Below are 24,330 nucleotides of genomic sequence, written 5' to 3'. Positions count from 1 at the left end.
AGGACGGGGGGTGGGGGAGTGGGGTGTATCTTACCTGCGTGTTTCTGTGTGAGTGTACCTACAGTGCAGGGATGGGACCAGGACATAGTGTGGTATTGCTGGTTGCAAGTTTGTAGAAGGTAGCCTCCTTCCAGGTGAAGACTTTAAGTGAGCTAGGCGGGACTCTAATCACCAATTCGAGAGCAACTGGACGTTTTCTTGGGGGTGGGGTACAGAAGCAATAAAGAGAGTGGGCTTGGACTAGAGAGCCTAGCCTCTGACAGAGTCATCTGTGGTCAGTGTAGGCTCTCACCTTCATCAAAGGTGAGACCACAGAGGGTGCACAAGGAAGGCATGCTGTGCGGTTGTCATTCCATGCAGGGTGTGTGTAGACTACACCGCAGTTCCTACCCACTTCTGCTGCTGCTGCTGGGATCTAGTTGTGGATGGTGAGAACAAGTTGTGATCTGCAGTGGCTTGCCCCAGGGGCAGGAAAGGCAGGTGGGGGTCGAACTGGAGTATGTATCCCTAGCCTGAATAAATGGCACCACCATGTCTGACTGCTTTACCCAGCATGAGTTCAACTCGGCAGTGTCTCTCGGCAAGTGTCCTGCTTGTCACTCTGAATGAATGATTTGTTTCTGCTGTGTTTTATGGGATCATTCTGAGAGGTCACAGTTGTGAACACACTTGGAAAAGTACAAAGCTGTACATGTGGAGGCTTTGTGTCTTGGCTCATTTCTATTCCTGGCCTCCCCAAAGCAAAGAGCTTCCTCCTGAGCTCAAGGCAATAATAAGCTTGCCTCTGAAAGTCTGGTCCACAGGAGCCGGAGACAGCCTGCTCTTCCCCATAGCAGGTGGCCCCCAAACCCCAAAGCTCCCAACAGCCCTCAGGCCCAGCTCCTCTCTTTCTCAGCTAGGGTCTTCTATTTCTAGGCAGACATGTCTGGTTTCTAGGTTCGGCTTAGATCCTCCACTCAGAGTCTAGATGGACCTGGTGTGTTGGCTGTCACTTATGGCTCCATTTCAGAAGGAATGTAAAAGATCCTTGACATATTCCTGTCTCCCAGTTCTGATCACAACAGAGTTAGGTCTCAAGGCAGTGGGAGGTAGTGAGTGTTATATAATTAGGAAAAGTTCTACAAGCTTATAGGGAGAGAAACCTAACCTGTATTGGTCAGCACCAATGGTCATTCTAGTGTTACCACTGCTGGTATGGTGGTGACCACTGGATGTTCACACATCCAATCCTGTATCTACAGGAACAGTCTGAGCAGAAGATAGCTCTGAGGTGTATGCTCTGTACAGTTTTTAGAGAGACCCTGAAAGTCCCAGTGCCAGATCCATGGCACCAGCTTTGAGGTGAAATGTTAGTTGGGATGCTTACCCGGCCACCAGGAGTGGCCAGGACTGTGGGGGGTAGGAGGGAGTCACTCTGACTAGATCTCAGCTCCATAAGCAGGGAGAACCAAGCACCCTCAAGTCACCCGCCATCTCTCGATAACAGAAAGGAGATTTTAAAAACAAACTGGCAGGTGAGGGAACTATCCCCCAGAAAGATTTCAGGTAAAGGCTCTAGCCTTGAGTTAAAGGCAAAGGGGGAAAGTCACAAGAAATTCGAACCTAAAGGGATGAAGACCCCATGTGCACAGAAAGAGAGAGGTACCACGTTGACTTCCCTAGTTTGGCTCAGGATGGCAGGTCACTAGAAGGATCCTGTGATTTAGGGCTTTGTGACTCATTGTGTACAGAGAGATGCCGCTTATGATGTCTTAGGACACACTGTATTTTCAGCATAAACTTGTCTTTCAAGGAAGCTGATTACATGGCCCAACATGATTTCTGTTCTGCTAGGAAGACGACTGCAGAGGGATGCAAACACAGAGTGCCACACAGAGCGTTTAACCGATTAGCAGATTAGTTAACCAGGGTACAGATAGGGCAGTTGAAGAAGGGACTATTTTAAGTGTTTAATCCCTTGGTGTTATTTCTCGATTGCTTTGGATTGGGGGAGGGGCTTGTTCTGTTTCCATATGTTGGGGTGTGGAGCAGTGTGTGTGTGTGTTTGTGTGTGTGTGTGTGTGTGTGTGTGTGTATAAAAGAGAGGAGGGAGAGAGAGTATACATATACATGCTAACATGACCTTCTGAGAAATATGCTCCAAGCCCAGCATCTACGTGTGATAGCCAGTGCAGAACAGGGTTCCCCCATTTTATCCAGTGAATTATTTGGTTTGGTGACATCTGACATAGGAGGGGCACATCTCACACAAAAGGGATTGTTTTCCCCTAATGAAACCAGGAAAGAATCTGAAGAAAGGCAGTTTGAATCCACAGTCAAATCTGAGCAAGTTTGATACTTTCCTCTGGAGATAGATATATATATAGCAAAAGAAAAAAGGGGTCGGCATTATAGACAGAGGAGAGGAAGGAGAGAGGCAAAGCAGATGGGAAGTCTTACCGCTTGTTGAACTCAGGTTTCCACAATCAGTAAATTTAAGACAGTCGCTTTTATGTCCCTGGGGGTGGCTTGGTCACTTTGATTATTAGTTATTTGGGACAGTGAATACTTTAAACCCTCCAATAGTTCTGTCATTCCACTGACGTACAGAGCACAGTCATGGCTTAGACACACTGCTTATCTGAAAAGTCTGGAACTAAACGTGTTTCTCATTTGTGAGTTTGGGGGAAATTTTGCATAAACTCTCCTAAGTGAATCCAGAAATTCAAAATCCAAAATGATCTAGAATCTGAAACTTTTAAGTGTTGAAAATTAATGTTAAAACTTTTAACATTTTGGGCATCAGATTTCCAGATGAAGAGTGCCCAGCCTGTTTAGGGTAGACTGCTGTGGCTCTGTCAACAGGAGTGAAGTTCCTTAGCCAGGTAAAAGAAAAAACTTGTCTTCCTCTAGCCCCCATCCTCCCAAGGCTGGCCTGTGAGTTGCAACAATCCTCCTACCTCAGCATCCTGAGTGCTAAGGATGTCTGTATTATCAGTATAATTAATGTCCTTCTCTGCTGTGCACTCTATCATAAACGTTACATTCTGTCTGTTTCTTAACAGTCTAAGGAACTAATCCGAGATGTTACTTGGGAAACATCTGCCATGTCTTGAAACTATTATGTCAAAGAGGAAAAAAAACAAATCCTGGTGGCTAAGGGTTTTGAGCTTGAGATATGAACAGCTTAATGAAACCACAAGGAATTCGTAGTACAGAACAGAACACGCCATTCATCCAGGAGAAAGACCCAGGCCATTCTCAAATCCTTTAAAGGGGTGGGTTTTTAAATTCATGTGAGATGCCATCTAGTGGCCAAGTAAAATAACTGTGAAGAAAGCCAACTCATCAAGATAAGGTTTTCTTTGAAAAATTACATGTAATCTCAGTGTGATTTTGTGAGTCTTCCTGTTACTTTGAAAGATGTATGAAAATTACAGTAAGAATTTAAAACTAATGAATAAAACCACTTAGCCTTTACAGGCAAAGAATTTGAGAGCACCCATCAAAACAATATAAGGCATAGCCAGGAGTTAGGTTAATAAGTTAGGAAGACTTATGTGGCTGACGAGATGCTTCAGCAGTTAAGAGTGAGTGCTGATCTTGCAGAGACCCCCACCCCATACACATAATAACAGCTACTTACAGCTCTACTTACATTGAATCTCTGGCCTCTGAAGGCATCTGCACACATATACATGCACATGTATGTATGCACACGTGCACACACACACACACACACACACACACATACTTGAATCTTTGGGGGAAAAGATGTGTGGTGGAATCGTTCAAAGAACTTAGGAAGAGTAAGACAGCACAAGTGAGAGAAGCCTTGAGGATCATGAAAAGAATGTCCATAAAGACCTGGGCTGGTGAGACGGCTCAGCAAATAGAGGCACCTGCTGCCAAGCCTGAGAATCTGAGTTTGACCCCTGGAACCCATATGGACAGAGCTGCTTTTACAAGTGGTCTTCTGACCTACACACACACACACACACACACACACACACACACACACACACACACATATTATGGCATGCACACCCACAAAAATAAATGCAGCTTTAAAGAGGAAATTATAAAGAACCAGAAAGTGTGGGCCAGGCATGTGTGAAGACAGCTATGAGGTGTGTCAAGTCAGAGAATAAAACAGACCAATTTTAAGCTAATTTATTATAAAATAATATGTTCTCTATTGCACATTGGAGATGATTAATAAACATTGCTGCTTTTTCTAATGGGTGATATTGTCTTAATTTCAGGGTGATCTTTTGCAAGGACAGTGCAAGTATTTTGGTTTTATATATATCAATTCTAAATGCTTTTGCAGGCCTATTCATTTTCTTTCTGTAGACATCTCAGTCAAGAGTTATCCAGTGCTTCTTTAGATCCTGAAGTTAGACTCTAGTGTGCTGTGTGTCTTTGTATCAATCAGCTGACAGGATTCTGGAACCAGCCCTAGCCATGTTTGAATGTATAAAAAAACACTCACATGTTATCCTAAATCTCTAGTCTATTGGAAATGCTCTACAAATTCTCTGGGGTTCATCTCAGAATTTACTATATGTCATTGCTAAAACATGGATGAGTTGCTTCTCACATTTCTTTTTACTCTTTGGGGTTTTGGCAACGGAAAGATGGTGGCGGCATGCAGGACAGAACTGGTCCAGAATGGAGACCAGGCTACCTTTCAGTGTATAACTTCACCCTACAGACAACATTTAACGGAGAGAACAGAGCTCATAGAGAGGATGGTCTACAGAGCTGACTGTATAGACTTCATGTAACTGGACAATACTGAGGACTGTGCAAGACTTCAGGGCTGTTCCTTAAAGTAAACACAGTCTAGGTAAAAATATACTAACATGATTAGGTCTTGAAATCTGAGTAGTGAATAATCTAGATATCATTAAAGACATACACTGCCAGTGCTTATAAACATACAAAAATAAAAACGAATGTGGGGGGGGGGGGTCGTTAAAGCATGGAAGGAAAGAGCCGCCGAGACCACACATTTATTAGGGATAGCATTCTTGGGAAAGCAAGTAGGTGCCTAAAAAGTGCTCAAACCTTTCATCTTCATGAAGAGTTCAGATACTCCCTAGTCACCATGTTTACATGATTAATGTACTCAGCCAACCCTTGGCCTCTGAAGGAAGCAGAGGTAGAAATGGCACTCGGTGGCTACAGGCTGGGAAGGATGGCATGTACCGGATGTCTCCTGCCTCCAGAGGGGACAGCATTCACAAGATCTTTTCTTTCCTAATTTTCGTCTGGTGGTCCATTCTATAGAACACACTACACATGTTTTTAACGTACCACACCTCATTTTATGTATGTTTGTATGTACATATGTATATGGGTTCACTTGTCTGCCTTTATTCTTCTGAAGGTCAGAGGTCAAGATTGGATATCTCCCTCTGTGATTCTCTACCTTGTTCTTTGAGACAGGCTCTTACAGAATTTACTGTTTTGGCTAACGTGGCTGGTCAGCAAGCTCCCAGGATCTGCCTGTTATCCCACCACCACCCACTGGACCCAGCACTGGGTTTGCAGATTTCTTCTGCCATGCAGCAGGTTTTTACACAGAGGCTGGGGATCCAAACTCAGATCTTCATGTTTGCACAGTTGAGCGCTTAATACACTAAGTCATCTCCCCGTTCCAGCTTATAGACTGTCTTCAGAATAGAGAGCAATTGCAGACAGTGAATACATCACCTCACAGTTTACTGACACATGTTCCTTTGAAGGTCAAAGCCATTGTCTTGTCTGACTTCAGAACAGAGAGACCCTTCTACTGTGCATTGTCTGTTTCCTCACTTTCTTCCTCTCCTGCCTCCTCATAGCTTTGCCCAAGTCTCTGCTCCTTTCCTCTTTGGTCTACTTCTTTGACTGCTTGTTATTAAAGAATACACTCGATCCTCAAAATATCTGACAAGTCTTTTTACGTTTCCCCTTTCTCTTGAACAGTCCCGAGTTGACTTTTAAGTTTATGGATGACCCCAAATGATTCTTCTTCCAGCAAGTCAAGGATCTCTAATTAGGAAGAACTCAGAGGTCCCTCTCCCCTGACGGGGAGCCCAGATGGCACTCTTATCTGGTGCAGCTGGGGGACTGAGCAGGGAGGGCCCAGGGGCCATAACAGCAACTCTATAAACAAGCTCGGTTCCTTAACCTCCCTGTGGCGTCGGTGTGCCTGCAGTTGGGGGCAAATGGCTTTAAGTTGGGGCTTCCTGGCTTTGTGAAGTCTGAGAGCCCGCATGTTCTGCGATTGTGTTTGGTCCGTGTGCACTTCCCAGTTTTTACAGTAGTCTGTTTAAAGGAATGAAGAGGGAAACATTAAATATTTATTTTGGCTGACAAGATAAATGAAAGCTACTAGTGGGAAGATAACTGGCAACTCCGAAACCTAGGTTTGTTTGTCTTCTCGGACATTCCCATTGTGTGCCTTTGAAAGGATGAGACAGTAGTTAGATAAAAACATCTTATTATGAGGTTGTTATAATATTTACTCGAGGCATTTTGATGGAAAGATCCTAATCATGAAGGGAAATGGGATTTCTCCGGAAAGACTATCATATCTTTCCTAGAAGGCCAGTGGGTTCAATATTAAGAGTCTGTAGAAAATTCTGCATCTGCTGAGTCTGAATAGCAAATGAATAACCCTGTTTAAGTGGCCTTGCTGCCACTCAGGTTCTGATTCCCAGGCAGAGTTTGAAATGCTTACCAGGAATGGCTGTATGGCTAGGTACAGGCACTGCTCTTCTCCTCATCCTCACCAGCTTCACACCAGCTGAAGTGCCCTTGGGTACCAGCTCCAGGGTCCTGGCTCCACACAGCATGCCCATGGCCAGTGAGCCTAGAGAGAGACCAAGCGGGGACGAATCCTCTTGTGGTGAGGATGATCAGCTGGCACAAGTCCTCTGCCAGCCTCTCACAAGGGACACTTCCACAGGGCTGAACCAGCTGCACTTGAGCCTTTTGGTCAGTGCTCCTAACCTTCACTTGGCAAAGACTTGGACCTCCAACATCATGACTAGTCAGAAAACTTACCTCTTCTCTGCTCACATAATAGCAGGTCCTGTACATAATGGAAGGACAGATTGAAGATTATGATGGGCTGTTAGAGGTGCTCCTGTGGGTGCATGCATGTGGACATACATGTAAACATGTGTTGACTGAGATGGTTAATCATGCTCAAGGAAAGTAGATGGGTAGTGACCGGGTTCCTCAGTGATGCTGGATTGTCAAACCTCCTTGTACCTTAGGTACAGACTTCAGTGATTACTCCCCTCATTGTGGGGAGGAGAAAGGAGAAGGCCCAGGGTATAAGAGACCAGTGCATCCTTCCTAGGGCCGGGGCACATGGCCATTAGGCCTCTGCAAGGGAAGAAGGAATTGGAGGCAGCTCTATGGAGAAAAAGAGGCCTCAGGTGACCCTGGAAGAGTAACTGACTACAGATGGTTGGTGGAGAGTATGCCATGACAGAGGCACCCTGCAAGTTAACTGAAAGTCAAATTGCTTGGAAACAAAAAAGACTGGATTCTGGAGAGATCTAGAACCTGGGTAGTTTGCTCCAGCCCAGAGAGTAGCTAGTCTAAGATAATCCTTGAGGACTGGGTCTAACAACCACACATGCATATTACCCCTGTGGATGGAATGAATAGAAACAGCCACTTGAGCAGCTGGGGCTTTTGATTTCCCTTGTCCTTAGCCTCTGTCCAGTGGACACAACCATGGCCTAAGGCAGTGTGCTTCCAAGTAGGATGGCTACACTGGCTTGTGAGGAGCTGAGTGCACTAGTCAATGCACCCGTGAGAAAAGTGGGAAGCATCTAAAGATGACACACGCTCAAATGACACGTAACACACAAGGTGGCCAGTGGAGTGATTCTAGGGCAGGCCTTTGTTCACTTAAATGTCTCCACACAGAAGGCTTCAGTGCTTCTTCATGACTCTCCACATTGACTTGTCCCTGTCCAGCTTCCACCAAAACGAGACCATCCAGAAGGAACACTTCTGTGCTGGGTGCAGTCACACCCTTTGCTGGCCTTGCTGCTTGTTTGTCTGTGAGGACTGATTTTATGTTTCTTTTCCTTAGCAACCTCTGTCTTTCTCCCTCCTGGAGACGGGAAGAGACAAGCTATTGGAGACACACTTAGGATCATAGATAGCACCTGAACAGCATCCAGGGGTGACACTGTAGCAAAAGTTCCCTTCCTAGCTCCTCCTTGTCTCTGCATCTGGGTCTCAGGATTCCCATCTAAACATTCCTCAACTTCAACTAGGATGAGCTTGAGCAGCTACCCAGGAGGCCTCAGCCCCTGTTCCTGTTCTGAACTGGGCACTTGCGTGGACATCAAGCCAGCTGTGTGACCCTTCCTGACCCCAGGACATCTTAGTAGGCCACATGTGCAGTAGTGTCCTCTGAGATGGAGCTTCAGGAAGGGCAGGAGAGTGGGGTGAGGGGCAGATCCACAGCTGCAGATGAGTCTGATGGGGTTTTGCTTGAATAAAGAAATGTTGTGTATACTTGATCCACTCGGCTTAGCTCCTGAAGCTGCCGATTACGTGCTTACATGTTTACATGTTTACATGATTACATGCTAAGGCCACTTAGTCTTTCCTCCTCACCTGCTGCTTCCTTTTTCACTCAGAATCTTGGAACTGATTGGTTACCACCCTGAGGAGCTACTTGGTCGCTCTGCCTATGAGTTCTACCATGCCCTGGACTCGGAGAACATGACCAAAAGTCATCAGAACCGTGAGTTCCTAAAATGCCTGCTAGATACCCCATGTCCTTGCAGTCTGCCCTTGGGGACATGGTTAACAGGACACATCCCTGGTTACTTCCTCCCAGAGTTACCATCTTGGGTGGTAGATAGGTAGATACCTTCAAGACGGTCAGAGAGCCACCAGCCTATAAATGCTTTTATGCAGATTAAGAAAAAGAGTTTTGAGTCCTCATAGGTGGCTAACATTCTATGCAACAGTTGGGGGCATCCTTGGAGAGCATCTACAAGTCAGTGTGTATCCAGCTTGGGTCTGCACTAGAGCCGAAAGTACCTCAGCATAGAAGAGGGGTCTGGGAAGGTTCCAACGAGAGCTTGCTTGCACTAATGAGTTTCAACAGTAGAGGAGGATGGGGCTAACAGAAGAATAGGTGTTAAGAGAGGAGGCTGTCCATGCAGCACCCTGTAAGCATGTGGGAAAGCCTGTACAGCAAAGGAATTCTGGGTCAGAGCTGCCCAGTAGAGCCCCTATCACAGAAACATTCTGTGTCTTCATAGGCCACACATGACCTAGGTAGTACTTGTAATGTGCCTGGTATGTTGAAAAATGTTTTTAAACTTAAGTTTTAAATAATTTAAGTAACTTTTCTTGGTACATGGCCACCTTATTGGACTGAGTGGTTCTGTAGTGTTCCCGTGGCTGAATTTCCAATTTAGTCTTCCCATTTGTGGATGCTCCAGGGTAATTTCTTTGAATACATAAAACCCATCAAAATGTAAGAACCTGGACTTGGCCCTCTGAGGACTAGGGATTGGTAGACTTGATCTCTACCCAACGGAGTCCTTGTTTGGGAAGAAAAAGGAGTCCGAGCTCCCGGAAGCTAGGGGACCTTTAACCTTAGCATCATCACTCTTAGCTTCAGGGTAATACAAACAGCAGGTGAATGATAATCTCATAGACAAAATTATATTTGGGGACGAGGTCATCCAAGCATAATAACACTGGTACACACAGTGTGGCTGAGGGGATAGGCTAGGAGGATTCAGATGGTAAACACTGAGAAGCCACTTAGCAGCCATACTGACAACATAGGAAACGGAAGTGCAGCTTTCCATTCCTAGTCCTGATTCTGCCTGCTTCCCCTCTGTCCCCTCTGTTGGGACAGCTCGAGCGCAACTCCACAAGCCGTGTACAGCATGGTTTTCTCCATTAGACAGAGAGAGAGAGAGAGAGAGAGAGAGAGAGAGAGAGAGAGAGAGAGAGGAAGAAGGAGGAGGAGGAGAAAGAAGAAGAAGAAGAGGAGGAAGAGGAAGAGGAGGAAGAGGGAAGGAGAGAATGAGAGATTCTCTTTCAAATTCACCCTTCTTTTTCCTCCCTGGGACCTTTGACCGTTATAGCATCTCAGAAAAGTCTCTTACTGTGATCTCTGGCACAAAAACAAAAATATGCAAATGTTAACAGCCTAGATCCCAGACCACTCAGGGTCCCAGGGATGGCAGAAGTAGGCCAGAACACTCCCAGATGCAGTGACTGTGGCCTAACCAAGAGTGTGGTATCAGCCTTCTCCTGGAGGTCCCAATGCTTTTGTGCGTCCTAGGGGTTCCCCACTCCCAAGGCTGATTGGTAGAGACACACAGCTCTGGCTTAGCTCACCAGCTAGTGCCTCTGGATCTGGCTTCCTTTTTTCTTGGTCTTCTAAGCCAATAGAGTCTGTCAACACAGTGGGACAAAGTACCTGGGAATTCTTGGAGGGCAGTATTGTGCTTTGTTTCCTGAGAAGGCTGTTAGAGAGCTCACTGGGCATGTTTAGATCTCCTTCATCTATGAAAAGAATTAGCAAGAAAGCTGGTTCTATTGGTTTGCAGCTGACTTTTAGGTTGGATATCGTTTTTTACTTAATCCATATATTTAAACCCCCCACCCCACCCCAGCATACTTAAGGATAACTCAAAGTCCAAATAGAAAGTACAGACTCTGGTTTTCTTGCTTTTGTTTATTTTGCCCAGTGGAGTTAGGTAAAGCTGCCCTGAGCACAGAGGCCTACATTTAACCAAGAGGCCTGCATCAAGGAAAGGCAAGTCTATATGGGCTGGAAACAAGGTTATCATCAGCTGGCACAGGAGTCTTTCCACCCTACCCCCTCTACAAGTACAGTTACATTAGAGATCCCCTGCCAGGGTGGGGGGTCTCCGATTCACCCACGAGTGTCGTAGTCTGTGTGTGTTTCCTATCAGAATGCCTGGAGAAGCTCAGTCCCCAACCAGACGTAGATAATTGAAAGTTATCATTTCCAAATGGACTCATAATCTATACACTGTTACTCTCAGAGGGGAGGTGTTGGGCTGGTTTCTCTTTGTTGTGCTCTTAGGAAAACAAGATTAAAGGCCATAAAAAGCCTCTCTCTACCAAGTGGCAGGCCTCTCACCAAGGCTGGCACTAATAAGATGACTGGAACCCTGGTGAGTTAGAGGTTACTGATAGAGCAGACCCTCCTCTGCAGTTACCAGAAGTGCAGTTAAAAACCTCTGCTCAGTAAACTTCACGAAAGAAGAGTCCTAATATTGAATGTGGTTTGCACTAAGAACTGTGTAAACGAGCTAATTCCAGGCTTGAAGTTATGCAAGTATTTCACTGCAGCTAGGTGGCCTCCATGTCACCCAGAAAGGGACAGCAGAGAAAGAAGATAAAGGTTCCTTCCCTGGCCAAGGAGTCCATGATGGTTAACAAAGTGGCCTTTCTTCTCACTTGTTTTTAGCTCAACATAATGTAGTCAGAGAGGATCCATGGCCCCTGGAATCTAAACACTATCACTGTCCTGTGGAATGTGAAGCAATCCCAGCCTGAGTTTCCTTGTGTTAAAGAGCACTGTCTCTCCTCCCTCCTGCACGGGAGTCCATTTAAAAGATTAGATGAAGATAAGATGATCAGTGTGGGAAAACAGTTTGACTACTTCTGATAATAAAAACATGGTCTTTAGCAGATAGATAATCTAGAAGTTTCACACCTCATTACAACCCCATGAAAAAGAAAGCCATGTTCACACAAAGATTTTGACACAGATGCCTATTGCAGTTTTATTCTCAACAACTGAAAACTCAAACATCCCGGTGAAGGTATAAACTAGCCCTGGTATACGCGTACAAGGTACTTCTCTCCCCTGAATCACAGAAACACCCACAGCCGCGGGAACATGCTGATCAAGTATAATACGGTCAGCCACTTGAATCAACAGCGTTCCTCCTCCTATAGAACTCTAGAAAGGGCAGGAGATGGTGATAGGAAAAGATCAGGGATCGTCTGGAATCAGAAGTCAGAACTAGGAGGAATTAGGCACATGGGCCTTGGGGCTGAGGGAGATGAAGTGTTTGGTGCCTTTGCTGTGGTGATGGCTACTTAGGTGTTTACATTCGTCAAAGCTCATTGCATGGTTATTTCTCCATGGAAGATAAATTAAAATCTGATAAAGCTTGTTGTGTAGAGGCAAATAAAGTTGCAAATGGGAATCTAATCTAGACTCTCAAGTCTGAGACTGCAATTCAGCAATAATGTTTAGCCAAAGGACATCTTTGAGGGCTGCAGTCACTGTCAGTGAGGAACGGGAGTTTCATATACTAATGCTAACCCACACCCTTGCTTGTCAGGCAAGGCAACCACAACACTGATCTCCATGGGTACACTGTGTAATGGGCCCTAAGTGTCACACAGAGTTGAATTCTTCTCACGAGGCAATGGTGGCTCTGTCGAGTAAAGCACAAATGTAATTCTTGATCATTCCTGCCCCTTGCAGCTGCTTGTTAAGAGGGTAAGATGTGCCAAAACAGAAGGACCGTGATGGGCATGGCTGTGAACAAGGCCATCCCTCTACTGTGCAGGACTGACCAATATGGGGGTGGCCCATGAGCTGACTAGTAGACCTGAGGAGACTGTCTAAGGGTGCATAGCTTTTCTCTCAGAACCCCAGGAAGCGTTGCCCTAAACAATTCCTAGTAACATAGCTGGCACAGTATCTAAGCACTGACTGGGCATTGATGGCTTGTGGGAGAGGAGATTTCTAAACAGTGTTTGTGTAGCTGATGAGGCAGGCAAGTGCATTTGATCTTCAGGATGCATCCTGGACAGTTAGTAATGACAGTGATAGACATTACTATTATTCTCAATACTGCGTTTTGCAGAAGAGGAAACCACACCAGGATAGTTCCTTCCCCCAAGTGTCCAAGCCAGCAAGACTTCCTGAGCCTCCCATCATCCCTGTCCAGTTCTCTGTGACCTGGGCACTTCTGCTCTGAACAATGAATTCCTAGGGGGTGAAAGCCAGTGGACAGTTTAAGAAACTAGCAGACATTTCTAAAGCCAACAGCTGTTAGTGAAAAAGAGCCCTTGAGAGCTCTTCAGCAAAAATGAAAAATACATTCAGAAGTGGGGAAGAAGACAAACTAGCGTGTGGGACCCCTCAGTGTTTCTAGACTGTGAAATTGACTACTTAGAACAACCTAGAAGAGGAAAGAAACTAAGCTGGCAGTCTCACTGGGCAGTTGGCAAGTTTAAAGACCTTCCATTGGCCGAGGAGGAGGCTGAGGAGGCTACTGGTCCTAAGTTAACAGTACAAGCCTTTCCTTACCCCAGCTGAATAGTGCAGTAGTTTCCTCTCAAACTGTCTCTGGCCCCTACAGTAGCAGACCTAACAGATGACCTTGAAAGTTTAAGGGACACAAAGTTTAAAAAACAAACTTCAGCTGGGTCTTGGGGCACAACTCTTGAGTTGAGTCCCAGCTATTTAGGAGGCTACGGCAGAAGACTTGTTTAAGGCCTGCCTAGGCTTCAGAGTGAGTTCAAGGATAGCCTGACTCATTACTGAGACCTTGCATCAAAATAGGAACAGAAAGGGTTGGGGCTGAAGCTCCGTAGAAGAGCACTTGCCTTGCTCTGTTCCATCCTCCACACTCAGGAAAAGCAACAGAGCTGCAGCCCTGCGGTCCACCTTCCAGATGTAGTCTACCACCTGCAGGAGGTGAAGTCAGCAGGGTGCTACTCCCTGGTTGCTTTCAACTGAGCTGACTGGGAGTCACTCCTGCACTGGGCAGTCAGTCATCTGCTTTCCTTCAAACCTCCTATTCCTCGTTTTGAAATGAAGAGTTGGCTGAAAGGATTTCTCCTCCCCCAACCCTTTACACTGGCTGACTGTTCCTGGCTTCAGTGCCTATCTGGCAGGTCTGTCTATGCCCCTCCCCTGGCAGGTGACACTTCCTGTAGGATCAGAGTGTGTGCTGCACACTGCTCCCCCACCTGTCTTACCTTTGGCTCCTTTCTTCCCTAGTGTGCACCAAGGGGCAGGTGGTGTCCGGCCAGTACCGGATGCTGGCCAAACATGGAGGATATGTGTGGTTGGAGACCCAGGGAACAGTCATCTACAACCCCCGCAACCTACAGCCCCAGTGTATCATGTGTGTCAACTATGTCCTGAGGTGAGTCGGGGAGGGAGCAGCCAGCCTCTCAGGACCCTGGGTGGTACCTCCACATACTGTCTGTGGTGTGGATCCTTCTAACTGGGAGGATTTTTCATTGAGATCTTAGGAATAGTTCTAAAGCTTTCTTTTCCATTTGTCCGTTATGGTATCATGTCTGATTTGTGCCGAGGGGGAGAAGATTGCATACAATAATGCTTCATGTTGTGTGTATGGGAGACAGTGCTCTCCTGGGTGAACATTTTTAGGGAGATGTGGATGTTATGCCTTCCCTCCTCCATCCCTGGAAAGACTATGCGAGGCTGCCACTGATTATATGAAGGAAACTGACCTAGGAATCCAGGACTCTTGTGTACCTACAGCTCAAGCCCAGGGTAGCAAACAGTCCACGGATTGAGGTTACTCTCAATTTCTCTGCTTCTGTGGCACTCAGAATGTGATTGTGAGATTCTTTCCAAAACACCAGCAGTGTTTCTGCCTATCTGAGAAGTTTAGCTATTAGGTTTCTGACATGTCTGGGGGAGCCAAGGGCTTTGGCTAAAAGATGCAGATGCTCTGAACAGCTCTTTCATCCCCTCAGTGAGATAGAGAAGAACGATGTGGTGTTCTCCATGGACCAGACGGAGTCCCTGTTCAAGCCGCACCTGATGGCCATGAGCAGCATCTTTGACAGCAGTGACGATGTGGCCGTATCTGAGAAGAGCAACTACCTATTTACCAAACTGAAGGAGGAGCCCGAGGAGCTGGCCCAGCTGGCCCCTACCCCAGGAGATGCCATTATTTCTCTGGATTTCGGTGGGTACTTCCTAGCCCCAGTTGAACCCATAGAACTCTGTGGACTTGGGGCTGTGACAAGCCTCCCGGTCACAGCCTCCCACAGAGGCACTCGGGCCTTGCTGATCACCTGTTCATGGTCAGGCTGTGCTAGGCACCAAAGAAGCACTAACTCATGGCCACTGAGTTGTTCTATGTCCTCATGAAGGGTAAAGAAGGAGCAGTGAAAGGGTTCCCTCTCGAGGGCTCCATCCTCTACCTGGCTTGAGAGTCTGTCTCAAAGAGCACCCTCTCACTCAGGTGAAAGGCTAAGTCAGAATAATGCCAGAAATAGCAGCGGAGAGAAGACTGTAGGCCAGGATGAAACCCTCAGTGGTTCTCTGCGTTCGAATGTCTGCCCATCTTCCTAGAAGAGAAGTCTTTGTGGTTCAGGCAGAGTTCTGAGCTCTTCTCTGACTCCTTGAACTATATAAGGAAAGGCCTCTTCCAGTTTGCACCCTCTTCAGCTCAACTGTGACTGCTCCTTCCCCCCCCCCCTGATATGTGCCTCTGAGAGGCCACAGGAAAATTGACACCTCAGAAAACCATAAAGCTCAATGAGCCCTCTTGCATGAGATAACCTTGTAACCCCCAGCCCCATGATGACACTAAGGTGAATAGCCCAATTCTCCTCTAGTAACTTCCTCATCTCTGTTCTGGAATCCTCTGGAGAAAACAACTGCTATCTAGTAAGCGTAGTCTTTGAAAGCCACATGCTGTTGGAGATTCTTTACAGGAAGTCCCCATATCGAATCATAGCTCTGGTCCTAGCTAGGCTCCACAGTACTGAGGGTGTCAACCTCAGGCCCCCATTTCAGGACCTTTTGTGAAATTTCTGGGCTTATTCCACCCTGAAGTGAGCCCAGATCTTGTGAATGTTCATCAAGCATGTCTTGTCTTTACAGGAAGCCAGAACTTTGATGAATCCTCAGCCTATGGCAAGGCCGTCCTTCCCCCAGGCCAGCCGTGGGCTTCAGAGCTAAGGAGCCACAGTGTCCAGAGTGAGTCTGAGAGCCTGCCTGCCTTCACCGTGCCCCAGGCAGGCACTCCCGGGAACACCACACCCAGTGCCACAAGCAGCAGTAGCTGCTCCACGGTGAGCCCCCACCCTCTAGGAGAACACACAGGGCGGGTGGGCCCCTCATGTCCAGATGACTGGACAGACACTCTGAGAAGTATTTTCCTCCTTGAGTTATTACAGTGCCCCTAAGGATGGCTCAGAAGTCCTGACACACACTAGAGCTGACTGCTGGCTCTTAGCATCTGTATCCCACCCCTATCCTTGTAGTGGCACCTGAAATTACGGCAAAGACCTAGGCTGGTCTCTGCAAACTGAAGGCTTCAGCCACAGGGCCCTGTTGGCCAAGCTTCTATCTAATTGTGCCTCAAGACCCCCTAGGACAGTGTTTCTCACCCTGTGTTACACAATCCCTTTCTTTGATGAGGGAAATTGAACAAGCCATTCACAGGGTCGCCTAGATCATCAGAAAACAGATATTTACATTATAATTCATAACAGCAAAATTATAATTATGAGTAGCAAGGAAAATAATTTTATGGTTGGGGGTCTCACCACAACATGAGGAACTGAAGGGCTGCAGCTTCAGGAGAGTTAAGAACCACTGCACCAGGAAGTGATACAAGCAAGCATCTCCTTATCAGAGAGATTGATAACCTGAGCTGCTTCACACAGCATGTAAATAGTAGTCCCTTCATAAATGCTTGGTGGACTGAGGCAGAGTGAGGGCAGAAACATGCTTGTCTGTCTTCACGGACTTCTGATGAGACAAGCACCACATCCTTACTTGGTCTGCTCCTTCCTGGTTTCCAGCCCAGCAGCCCTGAGGACTACTACTCATCTCTGGAGAATCACTTGAAGATTGAAGTGATTGAAAAGCTCTTTGCTATGGACACAGAGGCAAAGGACCCGTGCAGTACCCAGGTAAGCCCTGCAGCAGGTGACGAGGGCTCCTGGGGTGCTATGCAAAGCTTCGGGGGCAGGAGGCTTGTGAGCACCCCTCCACCTGCCGTTTCACTGTTCAGTCCTGTGCTTCTGTTAAATTGTCAACCCCATCTCCTCTTTACTTGGAAAACCGTCTTCACGATCCTGCCAAGGCCACACCAGCAAACTTGTAAGGAGGCATCTCCAAACTTTTCAGTCATTGTTCTCATACACAGTGTAAGTGGTGGGGTTGTGATGACCAGATCCCCAGGGCAATCCTCAAACCCCCATTTGCCTTAGACTGAGTTCTCCAGCCCAGCTTCCACGACGCTCCTCAGTGTGTGGCCTCATCCTAACCAGCAAAGCCTCTCCTTGTTTCTGTGCATGTCTTTGTCCTGTGTGTGTCTGTAACACTTAGCACAAGCAGGCAGACTTGCTTCAGTACCAGTCTTGGGTACTAAGGCCTATCCGCAGTGAGGGCTCATTGTCTGACCGCAGCCGTAGCGTGTGTCTTTGCTTATGAGTGTTCTCATGGGTGTTCCTGAGTATCTGCTGTGAGAACATCAGTCCCTCCCAGGGCCTGTGAGGGAGATGAAGATTAGCTGATCTCCATCCCAGGAGCTCACTTGTAGTAAGAATAGGATGAAGGGACAGCTCAGGCAACAGAGGCCAGGGGTTTGCCTAGCTGAAGGAGAAAGGGAAGGCACTGTAGGTCAAGGGAGGAAGCTCACTGTACAGGATGAAGGGAGAAATGCCAGGAAAAGGTTATAGCCCAACAGAAATTTTTGTACTCCCAGTGGCAAATCCGAGCATTTCCCGCAGAGGTGTTTAAAGGGAGGACTGACCATTTGAAAAGCCCTGGGCAGGACTTAAATGGACCAGGCACTATCCAGCTTTGCTCTGTGTTTCCTCAGACGGACTTCAATGAACTGGACTTGGAGACCCTGGCTCCCTACATCCCTATGGATGGCGAGGACTTCCAGCTAAGTCCCATCTGCCCGGAGGAGCCGCTCGTGCCAGAGAGCCCCCAGCCCACCCCCCAGCACTGTTTCAGTACCATGACAAGCATCTTCCAGCCACTAACCCCAGGGGCCACCCATGGTCCCTTCTTCCTCGATAAGTACCCGCAGCCGGTGGAGAGCAGGAGGACAGAGCCCGAGCACTGGCCCATGTCCTCTGTCTTCTTTGATGCTGGGAGCAAAGGGTCCCTACCCCCATGCTGTGGCCAGGCCAGCACCCCTCTCTCTTCTATGGGGGGCAGATCCAACACTCAGTGGCCCCCAGATCCACCGTTACATTTTGGCCCTACAAAGTGGCCTGTGGGCGATCAGAGCACTGAATCCCTGGGGGCACTGCCACTGGGGTCATCGCAGTTGGAGCCTCCGAGCACCCCGCCTCATGTCTCCATGTTCAAGATGAGGTCAGTGACAGATGTCTGGCTGGAGGGGACATACTGGGCAGGGAGGGTACATGCACACACCCACTAGTGGAAGCTCTAGAGACTCACATAGGCTTCCTGCTGACCGTATCCCCTTATTTTTTTGGCAGCTGGTACTTTTCCTCGTCCTCCTCTGATATGTAAGAAGAAAGGAGAAAGGGCTTTTTTTAGTGCCCCCAGGCTCATGTGTCTACCTTTGGATCAACCCAAGGGTACTTTTCTTACCGGGGGTTCATCCTTGGGTACAGACATGTATTATAATACTCCCTCCACAGTCCTGTGCTTTCCACCTGCCCAGGCTCCTACCCAGAGCCTCTGTGGGATGGGCCAGTTGCCAGCATGTCCTGACTTCCCAGTAGGCTACAATCCCAGAAGCTGGTGTGTATTGTCTATAGTATGTAGCCTTTGTAGAGCACCCCAGATGGTCCTCTGGATGGGAGGCATTGAGCAGAAATCCTTGTCATCTAGCTGGGCAGCCACCCATGAGGGCAGGCCTGAGGTTGGCAGGTGTGGAGAGAGGTGCAGGTGATTGAAGTCTTGAGCATCTTACAGAAGGTAAAGCAGAGCTGCCCAGGCCCTTTGGCACTCTGCCCTCTGGGTCATAACTTATCTCAGTCATAAGTATCGGATTCTGGTAAAGACACCAGGCAGTGGGAGACTATAGACTCCTCACACCCTCTACTCTTGGCATTGGCAGGTCTGCAAAGGACTTTGGGGCTCGAGGCCCATACATGATGAGCCCAGCCATGCTAGCCCTGTCCAACAAGCTGAAGCTAAAGCGGCAGCTGGAGTATGAGGAGCAAGCCTTCCCAGACACACGTGGGGTGAGCCATGGCCTTACTGTGAATGAACACCCTGGGCATCTCAGTCTTCTGGGTCTGGGAGGTACCCACCCCATCCATCCCCGGGGCCCGCTTCCTCCAACTTCATGTCACATCTGCAGGGGGATCCTCCAGACACCAGCAGTTCACATTTGATGTGGAAACGCATGAAGAGCCTTATGGGTGGGACCTGTCCTTTGATGCCTGACAAGACCATCAGTGCAAACATGGCCCCTGGTAAGCAGGCCTGGCCCAGGGGTCTGGTGGAGGGTTGAAGGCTCAGGGCCTATTCTGTGAGCCTTGTTAGAATGGGTTATATCTATGCTGTGAGCAGGCTTCCGGTTCAGAGGTCTCCACATGACTTCTGAAAAAGAAAGCAGGCTGAGAGCTACTGTCTGTCCTAATGACAGCACGACATTTCACTCTCTGACTTGGATACTCCAGATGAATTCACCCAAAAATCCATGAGAGGCCCAGGCCAGCCACTGAGACACCTGCCACCTCCCCAGCCACCATCTACCAGAAGCCCAGGGGAGAATGTCAAGAGTGGGTTCCCGCCACAGTGCTATGCCTCCCCGTTCCAGGACTGCAGTCCTCCAGGAGCTCAAAGGATGTCAGGTGAGTGCTTTGGAACTCACACCACACCCAGAATCTGGTGCACATAGGTGGCCTGATTGGCCAGGAAGCTGGAAGGCAGCCAGTCCCATGAAGTAGCTCAGAGGACAACGGACTGCCTTCAGAGCCTCTGCTCAGGTCTGAGGCAACTAGCTACAGTCCACAGGGCTCGTAATGCAGACAAGCTCCATGTGGATGGTTTAGCCAGGACCAAGTTTCCTCTTCTTTATTCCAGAGCCTGCATGATACCAGGCCCTGGAAGTATTTGACAATGACTTGTTCAAAGAACAAGGAAGGCCTGGAAGGGTACAAGCTCCCTCACTGAGAATCTGAGATGAGAGTAAGGAAAGGGGCCTTGCTATTGTCTCTGAGAGAGGGCAGAGGTGCAGTTACTTCTGGCCAAGCAGGCTCCCCAGAGGATGGGCCTAAAACTCTAACACCAACTCAGACTAGGGAAACCTTGGGAGAAGGAAATGGCTAGTGTGGCAAGGGCCCAGGGCTGTGCTGGACTTCTGAGCAAGATAAGCTTGCTGCTCTGGAAAGGTGGGCTGGAAGGCTGTGTCCATGGGACTCTAGATGGAATCCTTCAGTAATCAGTCAGGTCAGGCCTGGGCTCTTGGCATCACAAGACCAAGAGTTTTTGTCTTTTCCTCAGCTCCTCATTGCCTGAAGTGTACAAATACACCACAAGCTTTCTCTGAAAGCTTACACAGGGGACTCACTGGTGGGGGTAGGGGGTAGCCTGGTGATCCAGGAAGTTCAGCTATTGCCACTGAAACACACAAGAGTTCCCACCGATGCATCTGCTCAGCACAGTTTGTGGTTTAAGTAAGAAAATTCCAGAGCCTTGTCTATAATAGTAGAGTTGGGGAAAATTTATAGCTGTGTCTTTAGAATTCCCTCTGTGGAACCCCAAAAGCCCTGGGCTTGATATTCCAGTTCTGCTGTTTACCAGCAGGTGGACTGGCAAGCCAGAAGACTTAAAGAGAAAGTTTAAAAGAGAGAACCACCAATCACTCACCCCTGGTATACACATCTGGTCAGCCATAGTCAGCAAATAACAGACTTCCCCAGCTGTCGAAATGAAAGCAAAACTAAGTTCAACTTAGATCATTTTTGCCCATAGATTGAAGGCAGAGGTGAAATTAACAAGGGACGAGGCAATCTGTTCTTAGAAGTGCAGGCAACAGGGGGAAGGCTGGAGCCCAGAAGGGAGAGGCCACTGGGATTCCGCTCAGTCTCGAAACTGAGCCCTGTTGTTGCTCAAGCCATCCTTGGGTCTCAGCGTTGCCGCAGTATTTTCTCTTCTGGCTCTGTCCTCAGTTCAGGGAATGGAGCCCAGGGCGAGAGGGTTACTGCACCGGAAGTTGCCGGAAGCTGGCGACAGTTGTTTGCATGCATGCCCTTCTCCCGGGTCATCCACAGCGGAGTAGGTACTGTGCCGGTCCTCACACCCTTTTCCCCCCTCCTTTCAGGCATGGCAAGTCGACTGCTGGGGCCATCGTTCGAGCCTTACCTGTTGCCAGAACTGACCAGATATGACTGTGAGGTGAACGTCCCCGTGCCCGGGAGCTCCACACTCCTGCAGGGGAGAGACCTTCTCAGAGCTCTGGACCAGGCCACCTGAGCCAGGGCCTCTGGCCGGGCATGTCCCTGCCCCGCCATCTTGTCCTGCCAGCTTCACTTCCGTCTGTGTTGCAATTAGGTATCTCTAACACCAGCACACTTCTTACGAGATGTACTCACTGGCCTAGTGGCCAGGTCACCAAGCAGTGGCCTTTATCTGACATGTTCACTTTATTATCCATGTTTTAAAAACACATAGTTGTTTTACCTGCTATGTTTTACTGTTGATGAAAGTGTTCTGAAATTTTATAAGATTTCCCCGTCCCTCCCTTGAATTACTTCTAATTTATATTCCCCAAAGGCTTCTCTCTCACATTCAGTATCCATACTAACAAGCATGGTGGCTGTTGCCTCTCCTTAGGAAAGCTTTGGCTTCATTCAACTAAAGTGTTCTTGTCCTTGTTGTTGCCAAAGAGAAAAGAATTTTTATTTCCAAGCTCTGCTGTGGATTTTCCCTCTCATCCCTGTCCCTCCCCCACACCACCTCTCATACACACACACACACACACACACACACACCCCTAATCACCATATTGTAAAATTTAGTGTTTTTAAAGCCAACTCTTTGCTCCGATTTTCATACGACTTACATGGGGTAAAAAAAAGGCAATGTGAAGCATCACCTCTAGGATCACCTGTGAAGCCATGTGGTGGCAGTCCTAAGCCGTTTGGTGACCTCTCCCATCTCACCCCGGTTCCAGTGGATTTTTTTTAACTGTTATTCAAAAGCAAAACTGAGTTTTGTTTTTTTTTTTTTAAAGAAAAATTTATATCCTGGTTTAGCGTTCATCATATATATGGGTACTTTGTAATATCTAAAAGCTTAGAAATGGAATCCTACTCACAGAAATCACTTTTAAGGTCTTTTTAGGGCTGTTAATCTTATTGTTCTCAGTGTTCTGGACACTGTAGACCTGTGCAGTACTTGCGCAAGCCTGTACTAACCGCCACGATCTTCTCACTCTCTTTCTCTCTGGTGACTTTTTGCTTTCGTGACATGCCATCCGTGTAACAAACGATCCCAGGAGTGAGGTTATTAAGGGGGAACATTGCAAGCTATCTTCTCGCCTGTGTTCTCTGTGCATTATGGATATGTGCGCTGTTGCTGTCGGAGGACTCTGAAGGCAGGTCGTAGGCTCTGAAGTCACGTCATGGGCGGGAAGGAAGCGCTTTCACTTTTTTTTTTAGGCAGTGTTGCTAGCCCTTCAAGTGCACTGAGCTCTGTGACTGTCAATCTCTCTCATGCTGCACATTTCGGTGTTTCCGCAGCCACCATGAAATGGTTTTTTTAATGGGAATTCACGAAGCAAGTGAGGACTCGCAAATGTAGGGACCCAGGCTTTGGAGCTAAACTGGGAGAGGGTGCCAGGTGGAGGGTAGCAGGTCTGACCAGCCCTACACCCTGCCACAAATCACAGCTTGCAGGGCAAATAGCCCTGCGAAGCCTTGGTGCAGCGCCCCCTGCTGGCGAGCAGCGGGCAGATCTCCAGGGACAGCCTCTAGTTGAGGTCTCAGTCACATGAGGTGACATGAACAGGTAGAAAGCACTGAAAATGGTGTTCCAAGAGCACTTTGTAACTCTCTGAGCGGGAGGGGAAGCACCTTTTAGGTTTGTGATACCAATCAACATAAGGTGTTGTTGATTGTACTCGGGTACAATAAAATTTTCAATACACACAAAGCCATCAGGCAAGCGTGCAGTAAGCCTACAGGGACTTGCTGCTCAAACCAAAAATTAACTTTGAAAGTCAATCTACCTGAAATTACCTAGGCATGGTGTTGTCCAAGTTGCACATCGGTGCACAGTGTGGCCTGACACACACAGTGACAGAACTTGAAGGGTTATTGACATGCAAATGCTGGTATTTGATTTCCTGTGTTGTTGCCTCAGCATTAAGGGCATTTCCCTTTGCTGTTTTACTAAAAACACTCTGAGAAATATTCCGAGTCTCATATTAACCTTTCCTGTCCATGTAACAACTTCATGATCATTACTGCATTGTCAAATTCCTACTGACATTATAACTGTACGGGAGCTTAACTTTATAAGGAAATGTATTTTGACACTGATATCTTATTAAAGTATTCTGATCCTACACCGCTTGTGCCTCTTGTTTGCTGTGCATTTATCATGGGCTGCACCCCTGGAAAATAAGGTTCTTATTCAATAGCGTACAGAAACGAACTTTGGAACTGAGCTGGACCAGCTTAAGACCACCCACAGGAAGTCTGACAAAGGAAGGAAGACATTTGTGTCTGACAGTTGCCTGAGCCTAGAAGCCGTACGCTATCTTAAGTATTTCTGTAGCCACTGTCTGACTAAGGCCCTTTTCCTGCATGCTGGGAGAGAAGGGAAGAAACATGGTCTCTCCCCTCAGAGACCCACATGAGGCACTGAGGTTCCAAGGAGAAGGGCCCCCGGGGCCAAGTCAGTGAGGGCATCAGTGTGGCGGCAAGGTCTTCCTAGATAATAGGTAGAAAAGAAAAAGTCTTCAGCCAGAGACAGAACACAGTAGAAGCTCAGTGCTAGGCATGGACTTGATGGGTCCCTATTCCAGATGTGGCTTCTGTAAAAGCCACTCTTCTGGTGATCAAGGGGGAGAGAGAAGGCCAGCAGCATCTCTGTTCTTACAGTCAGCCCTGCGTATGATCAGCCGTCCAAACATCCCCATAAGCGCCTGACACTTGAGTTCACAATTACCTTGTTAGCTCTGTCGGCCTAAGCAATGCTATGTGTATGATTCTGTAGATGAGATCAAGACCCACAGTGACTTCCGCATGTCACACAGGTCAAGCTGAGTGCTGCTTTCACGCATCACAGCTGGCTATGAAATACAGCTTATGCTAGGACCCATTGGCATTTTCAAATAGAAAATTTCTGTCTGAGCTGCAGAGCCG

The 24,330-nt window shown here is 47.7% G+C and overlaps 1 protein-coding gene across 1 annotated transcript in view; it reads left to right on the top strand.

Annotated features, from left to right (window-relative positions):
- Positions 1 to 23,530, top strand: part of Epas1 (endothelial PAS domain protein 1) — a 78,849-nt gene extending 55,319 nt beyond the window's left edge. Inside the window, exons 7-16 of the mRNA XM_028765084.1 lie at positions 8,640 to 8,746; positions 14,030 to 14,177; positions 14,758 to 14,972; positions 15,896 to 16,086; positions 16,822 to 16,932; positions 17,847 to 18,352; positions 19,068 to 19,194; positions 19,314 to 19,428; positions 19,636 to 19,809; positions 21,282 to 23,530. Of these exons, the coding sequence (XP_028620917.1) occupies positions 8,640 to 8,746; positions 14,030 to 14,177; positions 14,758 to 14,972; positions 15,896 to 16,086; positions 16,822 to 16,932; positions 17,847 to 18,352; positions 19,068 to 19,194; positions 19,314 to 19,428; positions 19,636 to 19,809; positions 21,282 to 21,433 (1,846 nt within the window). The 3' untranslated portion in view covers positions 21,434 to 23,530. The remainder of the gene's footprint in view (positions 1 to 8,639; positions 8,747 to 14,029; positions 14,178 to 14,757; positions 14,973 to 15,895; positions 16,087 to 16,821; positions 16,933 to 17,846; positions 18,353 to 19,067; positions 19,195 to 19,313; positions 19,429 to 19,635; positions 19,810 to 21,281) is intronic.
- The last annotated feature ends 800 nt before the right edge of the window (positions 23,531 to 24,330 follow it).

This window comes from Grammomys surdaster, unplaced genomic scaffold (genome assembly GCF_004785775.1).
Source record: "Grammomys surdaster isolate TR1022 unplaced genomic scaffold, NIH_TR_1.0 149, whole genome shotgun sequence".
NCBI lineage: Eukaryota > Metazoa > Chordata > Mammalia > Rodentia > Muridae > Grammomys > Grammomys surdaster.
The sequence above is the reverse complement of the archived record's forward strand: the minus strand, read 5'-3'. Positions and strand labels throughout refer to the sequence as shown.